General features: G+C 36.0%; 1 protein-coding gene across 3 annotated transcripts in view; it reads right to left on the reverse strand.

Moving 5' to 3' along the window:
- Window positions 1-848: 848 nt before the first annotated feature.
- Window positions 849-14,636, reverse strand: part of PCDH17 (protocadherin 17) — a 92,070-nt gene continuing 78,282 nt past the window's right edge. For 2 of the 3 annotated variants that reach the window (XM_037022955.2, XM_037022954.2), the window contains exon 4: window positions 849-5,534. In XM_037022955.2, coding sequence (XP_036878850.1) covers window positions 4,852-5,534 — 683 coding nt within the window. In that variant the 3' untranslated portion in view covers window positions 849-4,851. The remainder of the gene's footprint in view (window positions 5,535-14,636) is intronic. The other variant, XR_012121055.1, reaches the window with a different exon arrangement.

A 14,636-nucleotide genomic window follows, 5' to 3' on the forward strand; every position in this document is an offset into this window, starting at 1 on the left:
TGCAAAGCTACGTCAGTTAGTCTATCCTAATTAGCCTAAACCATAAAGATCTTCTGAAATATGGAAAAGCAATACACTCTTCTTGACATGTGCTATGCTGTCAGAAGAAAGTTAAAATAAAAGAAAAATCCAAATGGGCAGAATATTATGTTAGTGTGTAATTTAGGGGATGCCACTGGCTGGTACTGAGTTAGCAGAAACATGGGGTATGTGCAGTAACTGAGGAAAAATGCAAACAACCAAATCCAGTTGACAAAGAGGAAGGTGTATTGGCACTTACCTTTTTGTTTCTCTCGACAGACGGTTACCGAAGCCCCACTCAGTGTTTACTGTCTCCTCCTGGGGCATGGCAGCCCAGGGCAATCCCACAGCAGGCATTCAGTAGGTATGTATTGAATGAGTAGAAAAAGAGGCTTATTATTTCAAGAAGCCAGGATAAAAATGTATTTACTTTAAAATGCCATTTGTAAATATATGTTCTCATTAGTCACGGAAGATTATGAGAGGACTTATAAAGATGACTTTTCTGAAGCCCTTTAGGATCTTGTTACTTAATAATCTTCAAATCAATTCTAAATATTAAAAGCCACCATTATCCTTAGGCTATGACTCCATGGTAATTATTTGACTAGCAAACTATCAAAGCTATCAGCAAGACTGTTAACCCCTGAGATCGAATTGCAAGACTGTTAAATACTTGAAAAAAAAATTGTTTTACTAGCAAACAAATAACTAGCAAAAACAGATGTCATACTGCTCTCCAAAATAATCATGATCACGGTCCCTGTGGTACCTACTGTATAACCCATCACTTCTGTTAATGAATTCAAGGGAAGGAAACGTCACTATTAGTAATAACTTTTTATTCGGAGTCCTCATGTTCCAGATAGGTCACATTAAACACAGCCATTAAACAATAGCATAGAGATAAATCCATACAATGTATGCTGCTTTTGTAGTTGTCCTTGTTCACCAATCACTTGGTGCAGCTAAGAACCTCATGGAGTGATGGGGCTGATAAATGGGAATAGCCGACCTGCAAAACACTGGGGCCAGGAAAGTCAGACTTTAATCAGGTGTCATTCGATTATGTTTGGAATCAACACATCTTGATAGCCAAAACTCTCATTTGAATTAATGCTGTGATAAATGCTGTCTGTTGTCAAAAGAATATAATTAGACAATAATGAGTGGGCATATATAATGCCAGACCTCAGTCTACTGGTTGACCTCAGCAACTTCTACTCCATTAGGCAACAAACAGCTTTTAACCTAATTCTAATAAAGCATACTGCTCTACATGACATACTACATGACTTTTTTTTTAATGGTGTCATTTTTTTAATTGAGTAGTATCTAGAGCCTTTAAAGGGAAGTCATGTTTTACAGATCACAGCTAATTTATGAAAACAAAACAAGTCAATTTCCCAACTAGGAATTCAGTTAACTTATGGAGTAGTGAGCCAATCTTTGTATACAGTAAGGATCTGTATATTTCAGGTTAACACATAAAATGAAAGCATTCTTTGAAATTGCATGATATGCTCGTTAATGTTTACTTTGGTGTAGGTACAACTAACACTGACTCTCACTACTTTTCACTTTGATGTAAAGACCTTTCAACATTAACATTTAATGAAGATTGCTTTGTACTGATATTTTTAGTTCACCATGAAACAATTTTTAGAACTTTGACTTTCTTACAAAAATTCCTATATAAATTCTTTTTCTGTGCTTGACTTCAGTTATTTAAGAACCTGAAAGACAATGTATTATCAAATTGTTTGTTTTAAATGTGTGGGATTTTTTTTGAGGGGTTATCATTTGGAGGATGTGAATTAAGACAGAATTTTCACATTCTGAAGTATGCTCTAACCCCATGAAATATTTCTGTTTGATCATTAATTACCCCTTGAAGCAAGTTGCTCCCCAAAGGGGTGATTTTGGCATTTCATGAACTTCCTTGGAAGCCAAGCACCAAAGTTCTATGATAAAGGCAATGCCAGCCACATGAATAAAAGCTAGATTCGCTCAACTCAACTATAAAAGCTTAGAGTCCTGACTGCTGAATTACAACCAACTTGTAAATAAATAATCACTACTAAATACAGACAATGTGTTAAACAGCTAACACCAGTAAATCACTGGTGACAGAGAGCCTAAAGGTAAATCCCTCACACATTGGCACACCAATTCTTAAAATCTTATAGTGTTTTAATGTCTTCAGACACATATAATAAATTGAACAACTGGTTACTCTGTGTTAAGAATGTTTTAAAAATAATCCTACTCTCTTTGTTGATTTCATTTACATACTGCCTTAGATTTTACTAGGTGGTGGCTATCTGTCTAGTAAGAGAGAGGCAACACTTGGTAAGACTAAATGGAAATCAGTTTTCCATCAAATTTCATTTATCAAGCTAAATCAACCTGTAGTCTCCTGGCAAAAAATAACATCATATAACAGAGACAACACATTTCAGATACATAAATTGTCCAAAATATAGAGAGTCAATTCGGTTTCACATGTACAAGATCCCTTCTTCTCTAATTTAAACATTTATGAATAGTAAAAACCAAGAGTAGAGCTTTGGAAAGGCTGTTACTAGGAACCACATACAGTTCTCAAGAGAATAAGGCTGGTGGGAGTTGTCCACTCTTCCCTTTCAAAGCAGTTTTGCAAACGAGGTATAATCTAACATCCTGACGGCATTTGACAGAAATAATTTCAGCTGAATTTTTTGAGGTTTCAAATCATAAGACTTAATTCAGTTCCATCTTTGTTTTTGCTTTTGTTTTTGTTTTTGATACAAGGATTTGATGACATTTATGCTGTTTCTGCACTGGCTTGGTGGCCAGAAAAGAAGGCACAGAATTCCCCACCAGTTTGCAAATAATGCATTTTTCTGCTCCAGTGCATAAACAGCCTTTATTTAACTCAGCGCCACATTTCCTAAGGTATGGGCTGGAAACTGTTTGTCATGAAGCTGTAAAATGCCAAAAAAAAATTTTAAAGCTGAAGGAAAATGTCAATCAAGGCATTTTCCCATCTGCTGCTACTTCTTCAAGTGCTAATTTTATTTTCCCAATTCCTGAAATTTGAGGTTGCCTCACCTCATAAGGAAGTTTGAAACTTGCTAAATGTCACCAGAAAAGTTGCAAACAAATAAAAGAATAGAAGGTGTATTGTTCTCAAAGGACACCAACAGAAAGAGGCAGAAGAGCGCTGAGAAAGAGGAAAGACATTTTGTTAAAGACTTATTGAAAAACACTACACAATGCAAGTAACCAATGCTGGTATCACACATGCATTAATGCATTTTTCATGGTTTTGAAATATAATGGGAACACACACTTGGAACCACTTCAGATACTTTCTAGAACCAATCAACAGTATGGAGTCTACATAGGCAGAAGCTGTATGTTATGTTAAGACAGGAAGTTTCAGGTATTGGTACAAATTCAATTCTTGTGATTTAACGTGACTTGAATGAAAGCTTCTACAAGGACCTGCACATAACCATGACGGACCGATGTACTTCTCGACCTTCCAGTTAGCGCCATCAGCTCACTCAAACACATTTTGAACAGATTATGTACTGCAGTACTTGGTAGACTATACATTAAACGAGAGACTTTTGCTCTGAGGCACTGCTTCCCACGCTCCATGGGGAAAAGGAAGCAGGAAAAAACAAAACTCATAGAGTTCGACAGCTACTGAGGCAACACTTGCCATTTACAATATAAGCCCAAATATTTTTGCAACACAACTATATATTAATTTAATAAAATACACAATATAGCTCTTATACACTCAACAATTTGGCTCATATGCACTGAATCTTCAATAAATCAATAAAAATATGTCATTTGATGTAAACACATTGAATCTTCTTACACTTGCACATTTAAATGGTCATGTGATTTGTGTATGTCTAAGACATTTTTACTTTCCTGAGCTATTTTAGTGTCCACAAATGAATAGAACGTATTAATCATGTTAATTTTCTCTGAATATTATCACTCAATGGTAACTATTTTTCAGAACTTTTCTAGGTCAAATTTAAAAACAGAGCCATCGTTGTTTATGTTTGTTGGACACTAAAATGCTAAAGAGGCATTTTAAACCTTTAAGTTTTTTCTCCTTTAATGAAGTGAATTTGTGTGTGTGTGTGTGTGTGTACAGGACAAAATGGACTATATCTTTTTTACATTTAACTTTAATACGACATGAAGTGTCTTACAAATGACCAAGTTTGTTTTTTTCGACTAATGATATGGAATGTTCTTGGTGTTTATATGTGTGGCAGGTAACTTTATACAGAAATGTTTACCACAAATATGTGTTAATGTTTGGTGTAGCTTGGACTACTGCAAGGTCTTGTCGGGACTTTAAGTAGAAGCCTGTGATGACAGCTAGACGGATCCACCACAGATCACAAATTATGACCCTGCTTTGTCTGGGGTTTATAGGTAAACAGTTAAGTCAGCATAAATCACGGAGGACGACAGTCTTAGCGTGATCAGAAATCCTCACACTGCATACCTTCCTAACAGATTGTCAAAAGGTAACTCGCCTCCTCATTTGTTCTCATCTCTTCTGTACTTTTTCTTCTCTTTGAGCATCATTAATTCTGTTCTGTATAAGTTTGGTCAAAACAAAACCATTGTTATCTCTGAAAAAGAAACAGCAGTGAAAAGGACATACTTGTGGGCACTTCAGATGTTCACTAAAAGCCTTAAAGCAGCATTGGTCTTTCGTCATCCCTGGAAAATGGGTTGTCACCAGGAGGGATCATTTTAAATCAACAGAAGAGACAAGAAAATGCCAATGCTTTTTTTTTTTTCCTTTCACTTTCTAACAGCCACAGGGTCATTTCCCCGGCAGTCTTGCAAAAGCTTATCAATTTCTCGCACGACTTCCTCGGCATCCACTGACTCTCTGGCGAGATCCCTGGCAGGGTGGTCAAGCTGCTCGAGAACAGCGCCCATCTCACTGGAATCCCGGCTGGCTCTCGAATGCACATCTGCGAAGACCCTTGCCATCTGCTCGGATGCCGTGAACGGAGGGTCTCTGGGCTGCTTACTGGGTGACAGATACTGACTGTCAGTGGGCAAGTACTGGCTGCTTGCTTCAGCCAGGGCGCCTGGTTTTGCTTCACAACCATCCAGAGAGCCTTTTGTTGAGGTGCAAGGCTCGATGCATGCCTTGGTTGGGCTGCTTGATGCTGACGGGACCTCTTGGAGGAGAGGGCTCAGGGCACGTTTGGCTTTCAAATAAGGTTTAACATTGGCAATGAGAATAGTGTGCTCTCGCTTGTCTTTCCCAAATGTACAAAAAGTCTTTTTCCCAGTGGGATTCACAGTTTCGTAAGTCTCAGTCTCAACATTAGCTTCAACTGTGGGTACAAAGAGATTTGTGCGGTAATCTGCATTTTCAGCCTGATTGGCTGCAGGGAACTGTGGCATCCAACACCTGTCAGAATGACCAAGCACTCGGCATTCATCTGTGCAATTAACACACTCTTCTGGTTCTGCAATAGAAGAGAAAACAGCAAGTCCAGTCATTAGGGTTGCCTTTACATTTCCACTGAGGCTGCGATCAGCTCTCAGTGGGCTTACTTGACCTCTGTTCTCTTAATTAAAAAGGAAAAGAAAACAATAATTAAAACATTTCAGGACGGTTGCATAAACCTGCTGCTTGAGACAATGGTTTTATTTAAGTCTATTCTCCAGATATTAACGAATTGCTATAGCCTGGGAAGAAGTAAAAGGTGGCCATTGGAGAATCGTTCTCAGTAGAATAGAACCTCACTGTAAACTAGTCGCCTGGGGATATCAGTTAGGCTTTGTTCTGTACAACTCATCCTGACGACAGTGAACTTCAAAAGGATTACCAGGATTAATTCTTCAAATCAAGTAACGGGACAAAAACTGGATGGCAAAATTCCACAAGTCCTAAGATGCCTTTTTTTTTTTTTTTACGTTTTAACCCTGTTTTGCTTGTAATTGTTATTTTGGTGACAGTCATGAAATAAAAGATTTCCTCTAAAAGCCTATTTTTCCCTCCGAGAGTAGCAAATAGAATTTTCTATCACGATGAGTTATGAATAAGCTTGTCAAAAAGTGCACATTCTTATTTTATTAGACATGGGTATGGATCATGTAATCAGTTTTCTTCACTTCAGCTTTTTATTTGTGTTGTAAGTAGGTGAAAATGGATTTAGTCAACAGAGTTCAGAGTGAATGACAAGTCATGATTTCCTATTTTAAATGATAATGCTTTCTGTGAGAATTTTCCTTCTCTTTTCTGCCAGTAGGCAGATAGAGAATCTAAATAAAGCATTTTTTAATGATCCCTATTTCCAAGATGCTGAACAAGAAAACAGGAAAGCAAATTCCTTCATTATGACAATAGCAGTATACATCCATGACCCCAATATTTTAAACTATTAATTTGAACTACATCTTCCCAGTTGTCCCTTTCATCCACAAATAGCTGTTCCCCTTATGTTTAATAATCCTTTTAAAATCAGAGTCTCTTTTTTCAGGAGAGGATATTTACAATTTACCTCTGTGCAATGGGAATAGAATTCCCTACACATTTTGGAGCCATTGGGATTGCCATTTAATTGATGTGAGAGGATTCCTACAATTTGCAGTATCCTGTGCAAGGAAATAGCCCACATGAAAAATATTTGAAAGCAGCAAATTCCATAGCATTGATGAATTTATAGTGACTTTTCAAAGCCATATGTAAAATCTGAGTTCATATTTAAAACACATAAATAATTCCTTATCCAAAAAGAAAAAAAATAAACCACAGGTTAATTGATCTCAAAAGGTGTCGGGGTAACATAATTTCTTATGAGAGTAAAACTTTTAGAAAGGAATCAAAATTGTATCTTGACAGAACAAAATACTGTGGTATTTTATGGCATGTATCATTCACACTTGTGAAATGTTTAAGAAGTACTTAGGTAGCTGGTCTCTATTTTAATTTTTTTCATGTTTTTAAAAATATATTTACCTATGAGTGAATTAAATATTTTAAACTTATTATGTAATATAGGCAAAAATGCTTTAATGTAGTTTCAAACGGAACCATCCACCCACAGATTCTATCTCTGACTTAAAAAGTTATTGGACAGATGGACACAAACAGTAGCAGAGGAATCTGAGCATGTAAAATTTTCTAGGAAGCCTTCCTGTATGGATTAAAGTAGAACAGAAATTTAAAAACAAAAGGCTATCAGAAATGTTGTTTAATATCAGTTATCTGTTTAATTTGCCTATTCTTAACAGATATAATAAATATTGTAAATTATAAATATTCCGTATCTGTGTCAGTATTAGGAAAAAAGTGTCATTCCATTCAACCAATTTTATCCTTCAAAAATACAGTAGGAAACTTTGCTATCTATTTCATTTAGTACTTTTTTATCTTCTAGAGCTGCGATTAAAAAAAATTCATTTATCACCCATACACTGTCATTGAAACAGCCTAAAATAGTTTTATATTCCAATATTGACTGGCCTTCAGTTTCAGCAATTTGGATAACTTAGCACAGCATCAATTCAATATGAATTTAAGAGACTGAAAGAGCCAGAATAATGCAGATGTATGAAAGTATAAATCGACCTTGAATCTAAAACCATCAACATAAGGTGATTGTTTGCATTTCACTGCTGAAAAGCTGCAGCTTTTTACTGGACTCCTTTATGTCACATCCTAGGGAGCATATTTTGAGTATTGATTGTGATACATTATAAGCTGTTCACCTTGTAGTTAGACTGTAATTTTGGTGGCAACAGTTCACAGTGAAGAAAATCGAATGTATGCTTTTGTACAAGCAACAGTAACTATGAAAATAAAGTGAACTGGCGCTGACAAGGGTCAAGAAAGAATTTACAAGAGAGTGGAATTTTTTCTGAAGTAACGTAAATAAATGGATGAATAGTTAGGTACATAAAAGAGACATAAGTAGTATATAATGAATGATAAAAAATTATTAGATAGAAATAAGCAAAATAGGAAAAAATGGAAGAAAAGAAAAAAAGCTAAGTGAAGTGAGTGAGGGCAGGAGGGAAGCAAGGTGGGAGGGAGTGGGGGTTTAAGAGAAGGGGAGCGGGACTGAGAAGACTTCTACCATGTGTACCTTCCTTACACATTTTTTAAATCCCCTCAATAAAATATGTGTGTATCATAAGAAATAATAGTGTGGAATAGTCTCTCAAGCCCTAGAGCCATAAAGGTAGACAAACTGCTTTCTGGTTCTTAAGATCCTAGATCTAGATATGTTGAATTACAAACTATAAAAATGAAAAAGAAGAAAATTATAAAGACAGCCACTATTTGCACAGATTAATATTTGTATCAGAAAACAAATTCAGAGACTCTGGACAGAAGAAATCAAAGCAAAAATAATTGACTCAAGATTCATTTTTTTCTTCTGGACCAAATCTGGGATTACAAAGAAATTATTTACTCTCATTTTCATTTTTTCCTCAATATAACATAATTATCCTTTCACAGAATGCACCCTTTGCCAAGAAAGACAGCATAATCCAAATGGTATGCAGATAAGAAATTGAGAGATAAACTTGTTTATACTGCAAAGAGAAAACAATTCTGAAGTCCAACAGCTGGAACTCTGGGTAGTTCTGCCTATAGGGAAAGTTTACGGTGTCTAATTTTTAAAATGTATGATTCCCTGAAGAATCATGTGACAAGCAGATAAATTTAAATAATTGTTTAGAATTAAGAATCATTTTCTACATTTGCTATAATCCTGTAGCCACATCTGACTATAACACAAGCTCCCAAAGGAAGAGATCTAAGTGCCGTCATCTTAATTAGTTCAATTTTACATCTTACTTTATATGATCTTTTTTGCAAAAGATAGTAAGTCACTCAAATGACTATAGAACTTGCATTTCAGCTGCACTATAAACCACACAGACACAGACACAGACACACACACACACACACACATAGATCTTTATTTGTATGTGCATGTGTGATAAAATTCAGTTTTCTTCAGGAAAACTCAAATGCAGATCCAGTGTGTTCCCGAAAATTGACTCAGTAATTGCCATAAGAGGAAATACAGGTGAATCAGCGAAGTGCACAGGAAAGCTCTACATTCACAATTTAAGGGCTAACATAAGAATATATAAAATATTTATATATATAAAACATTATATATAATGTACATATGTATAAATCTTTTTATTTAAAATCTTCAATAATATTTTAATCTCCAACATTATAATCTTTCCCTTTGCCCTGCAACTGTGGATGTGAAATTTGTGATTGGATCAACAACTCGACTAGCTCTGATTTTAGAATTTTATGTAATTCAGATTCATTTAGACATAAAAATGTATGAAATCTGCATATTCATATTGGCAAACGTCTGAAAGTACACTCTCTTTTTTTTGCCTTACAGATATTGGGCAAGCAATTGTTTGTGCCAAAATATACTTTCAAAGGAAATAACATTGCAGAAGTTATATCTATATAGGAAAATAATATTTAGGTAAAATATCAGATTATCTAATCTGAAATTATTGTATTTTAACAATCTTTAGCTACTTTAAATTAAACCATAGCTTAATGTTTACAATGTGATTTTAATGTTGTAATATCACTATATCATTAGGAGTGCATAGCCATTTCAGTGATGGGTAAAAGGTGCCAACAATTACTATGCATAAGTTTAAAATATGAAACCAAAACAGTATTTGAATCAGCAAGGATTAAGAAAGATTAAGGGGACCTCTGTTGAACATAGTTCAACATTTTGGGAAAAATCAGAGAGGAATATCCTTGCATGTTTTGACTTCGTGGCGTTCACTGCAAAGGAAATATGTCAGGGAGCCAGTCCATGAAATTTCTTACTTCCGATTATATTTATCTCTTTAATTCTAATCTGTCTCACCCTTAGGCAGGGGGTTATTATAAATTAAAAGTTGAATTTATTTTCCCTGTCTTGGAGGCACTCTATCACACAGCCCAAAGAGATACTTGGCAACTAATTTGTTACTACTTAGGGAAATGCAAACTAGAAAACACAACCTCCTCTTAGTTTCAAACTTGCCTGCTGCCTTGGGAGCCCACATACTTGTACATCTGAAAACATGCATATCCTTTCCAGCATAAGAGTTTCAGATATGCATCTGATTTAATTTGTTACCGTGGAGAAATTAATGTCTGTGTTTTAGAAATCTGAAAACCAAAATCTGTAAGTCAGGGCATCAGTGAGGAAGTTCTAAAGTGCTGTGGCCATGAGAGAAGGATATTTGAAAGAAAGATTCCTCTGCTTTTTGACTGTCAACAAAAATAGTTTTATTTCTGCTTTGTAAAGAGCTTTAAATAGGAATAGTGTTCTTCTATTAGTGTGGTGGTTGCTACTGTTTCTAACAGCATCTTAAAATTAGAGCTGTTTCCAAGTAGACAACTCTATAAACGGAAGTCCATTTTTTATTTGTTCTCATTTTTCTTTTTTATTTCCAATTTACCTTCTTTCACCAATGTAAGCTTTCATAACACCTAATTAGCTGTCTGGAAAAGCAGAGAGCAGGCACCCATCTCTATTTATGGCTGGAACAAGTGTTCTGGAGATTGACTCTACAGAATCTAAACTAGGCACCCAACACAGATTATCTACCAGCAGACAGTGAGAAGCCAAGACCTAGACTGGTAGTTCATGTGTACTAGTAGTTTTCAACTGAAAGGTTTTAATGGCTTAACAGCTGATTTTAATTTTCTTTTTTCCTTCAGCATGCACAATTTCACACATGCACACACACTGCTCTATGAGCACAACAGTTTACAATTTATACAAATATATTCTAATATATCAGAGAAAAATATCAATACTGAAATAGAAATCTCACCAGAATACAATCCAACAAACCTCTAACAAACTTTTTCTTTCAGTAAGTTTATGCAATTTGCACGATCCGGTGAACTGACACTTTTCTAACCTAAATAGTTCTTCTCTTTTTTTTGGCAAGATTGAGTATTATGCACTTAGTTCCCTTTACCATCCTATAAACTCCTTACACTTGTTTTGATGATAGGGTGAGTCATTCCGTGTAAATGGCACCTTAACAATCTATATTCATTCAAATTACATCATTTATGATTTCTATGTCCCATTTACTAGCATAATAAACCTGATTTCACTCTGACTACCAGAAGGGTAAAAATTTCTCTTCCAATATTATTTCTAAAGACGGTGTTGGAAAGTGGTCTCAAAACATTATACCCTGTGTCAGAATAAAAGAGAAAAGAATATTCTAATATCACAATTTTAGCACATGCTTTTTAGTTTTTCTTCTAGTGTTCACATCATTACCAGGCTTAATTTTGGCGCAATTTTTAATAAGCTTGGTGTCTCTCTTGTGCAGGGAAGAAAAGGAAAGGGGAAGGAAAAAAGTGACATCAGAGAACTAGTCCCTTCATTTTAGCTAAGTGATCTTTCCTGCGTTGCATTGTATTGCCCATGTTTCTTACTCGCACAGGGTATCTGTGTTGTTTTACTAATCAAGTAGCTGTTGAGACGGAGGCACCAGGGCATAACGCCTGCCCAGTTAGAGTACAGTGTGGACCCTGGAAAAGCACACTCTTACAAAACAGGGTGCTTGAAATTGAAACAATGTAACAATGTATTATTCCCCATCAGGACCCAGTGGTATACAACAGCTTATTGCACATAGTCGCGTGGGCCCATTAGCTTACAATAGAGTGTCCGGGAAACCTTCACAGACATAGGTTAAAATATAACTAGCATTCTGGCTGAATGTGTAGAAAACCCCCGCTGCAGCAAACATAAAACCCTAGACACGGAGACCCCAAGCACCAACTTGGCCCTCCCTGCCCCCACGGGGAGTTCCATACTTTCTTTTATCCTGAATAAAGCTCTTACTCTAACTGAATAAAACTCTCTGTAATCCTGCCTTGTCTGTTCATGAAGTTCATTCTTCGTCTCTGTGAACAAGAATGCCGGCATCACTGTTACACAAATACACAGATGCGGGCTGTGTTTTTTTCTTTTATTTTTTTAATGTAACAGGGCTCTGCATCTTGCTATAATATCTCCCTTTGCCCATTTCACGAGGATGACTGTTCATTGCTGGCACCCATATACTGATGAAACACTAGGTATAGGGCTCCAGGAAGTTAAACTATTTCCTAATCATTGGTTATAAGGAATCAAAATTTAGAAACAAAGTTGACATAATATAAATGAAAGAAATGTATGTATGGTTAGGTGGATGCACTGCCAATCTGGCTTTACATTAGTTGTGAGATGCCAATCTAGCTGCTTTTCATAGGTGGAGAGCACATTTTGAAGAGGAAGTTATTATAATACTATCAAATAGTCAGACTGTGGCAGTTTTGAAGTACCAACCCTCTAGGATGCACCTGCACGGCACAATGTTTCTGAATGGATTGCCACGGCTGCGTGCAGACCCCAGAAATCCCTGGTCTGTATCATATTCAACTGAATCCAATTGCAGCTGGGTCTCTGGAGTGCTGGGAGCGTTTGCACTTACCAGTCAGTGCACCTGCACACCTTCAGGGATCCTTTGAAGTGTTTGTGGCACTTTGGCCAAAATAACATGTCTACCAGAGTGAATTTTCCGCCATATATATTGACAAAACATAGATATGCTCTGAGATGTAGAAAACTTAAATTAAATGGATACCCGTTAAGGAATGAAAGAAAAATGCTATAAGGAAACTTGACATGAAAGCACCAGGAATATAAAAAATAAAAATTTAAATCATGTTCTGGGATTCCATGGCACAAACACAATTGTGTCCAATGCACAATGCTCTGAGAATAACATTCAAAATTTATCTGCCCTCCCTCCCCCAACCCCGAACTGGAGATGCAGCCATCACCTGGTGTAGCAGATGCTTGAAAGTGAAGGCACAGATAAATGGGACTGTCCCTTTCTTAACAAGCACCCTGAGGAGAACTGGTTCTGTACCTCAAACCATACTAATTGAACAAGTTTTACTTATTTATTTATTTGAGAAAAGACCTCTGACATACTTTTTCAAGGAAAAACAATACAACTCAATTACCCCACCAGAATAAAGACAGCTCAAATTCTGTGGGAACATTAGATGTGTGTTGTTCTGCAGTTAATTTTAAAAAATTATACCCAATCGTTCAGAAGACAAGAATGAATTAAACACCAACTCTGTGCCTAGGCATTGAAAGTTTCACGCAAAGTCACCTTGAATAGAGTGCTGTAGAATAGGTGTTATGTCAAGTAAGGATTTCTGGTAACTGAACCTGTGTCTATCCACCTCTAAAATTCTCCAGTCTGTAAGACAATATCTCTTCACCACGGAGTTCACACTTTAACTGGAAACTAGAAACTAGTTTTGAAACCAGCATAGGAGAAAGAATTCATGGTCGATTACATTTTGAACTATGTCATACAAATGTCGAGCAATAGGAATACAGGGAATAGTGTAGACTGTAATATTATGAAATGTGTTGCACCTTGTGTTGCACCAGAGGTGCAATTCAAAGATGATCAGGGTTTCAACCGATAGTGGAGAGCAAGGAGAGGGTAATCCAGGTGAAGGGATTAGGAAGTAAAACAATCACCACACAGATGTGTGCATTGTTTCACAGGGAAGTAAGAGATCAGCCTTATAGGTCAAAGGACATACGTTACAATGTAAAAAAATAAAAAGTAATAACATTGGGAATAGACTAGGATTTCAAATGGAATGAAAAAGCTCTGATAAGAGACCAACTTTAATATAGCAGGCAATAGAGCTCTACTGTGTGTATCAGAAGATCCTTGAAATATTTAGGAGCTTGACTGAAAAGGTATTGGACATTTATGAACATATAAAGCTGCCATAGGCCATAGGGCAAGTAGTATTCTAATCAACATTATTTCTGTAAACAGTTATCTAAAGTTTTGGCCCTACCAGGTTATCTCCAACAAAGCACAATAGGGCCTAGCATGATTCACTGGCATAGTCATTTCAAACTCAATGTGACCCCATTTTGCTTGCATCTCATCCCACTTCTACTAAAGAAAGTCTTCATGTATGTTGATTCAACTGGTATTTTATATTAATAATATAATTCTGCATTAGGAAAATATTTCTTCATTTCTTCTAACATCTACTTTATCTCTCTCCATCTTTCTCTAATTTGTTGTTATTATTATTAGCCAACTGTACTATTGCTTATAGTCACATATCTGAAAGATTAAAGTATTCTTTTAGAAGGCCAGAAGGAGGAAGGTCTGGAATCTTTCTAGGTATCTAAGAAAGAGGTAATAACTACTACAAGGAAAGGAGAATGGCCACAAATAAGGTAGATGTTGAATGTGAGAAACCTTTTAAAGTTGATTCTGGATGTCAAGAAGAATAAATAAAAGAAATTGCTGAAAATGCTTTCCAAAATAAGCATTCTATTTTGAATGAAGTTGGTGCCATCATTTTTCCATTGAATTTATTTCCCATTGAATTATATACTCTACCATTGTTCCTTATTATTTTTTAATCTGCTTGCCTCACTGAGATCCTTATACCTTTTAAAGATCACAACACTGACACTGTGGTATACTCCTTCATGTTCCATTGC

Source organism: Manis javanica, chromosome 9, assembly GCF_040802235.1.
Source record: "Manis javanica isolate MJ-LG chromosome 9, MJ_LKY, whole genome shotgun sequence".
Lineage (NCBI taxonomy): Eukaryota > Metazoa > Chordata > Mammalia > Pholidota > Manidae > Manis > Manis javanica.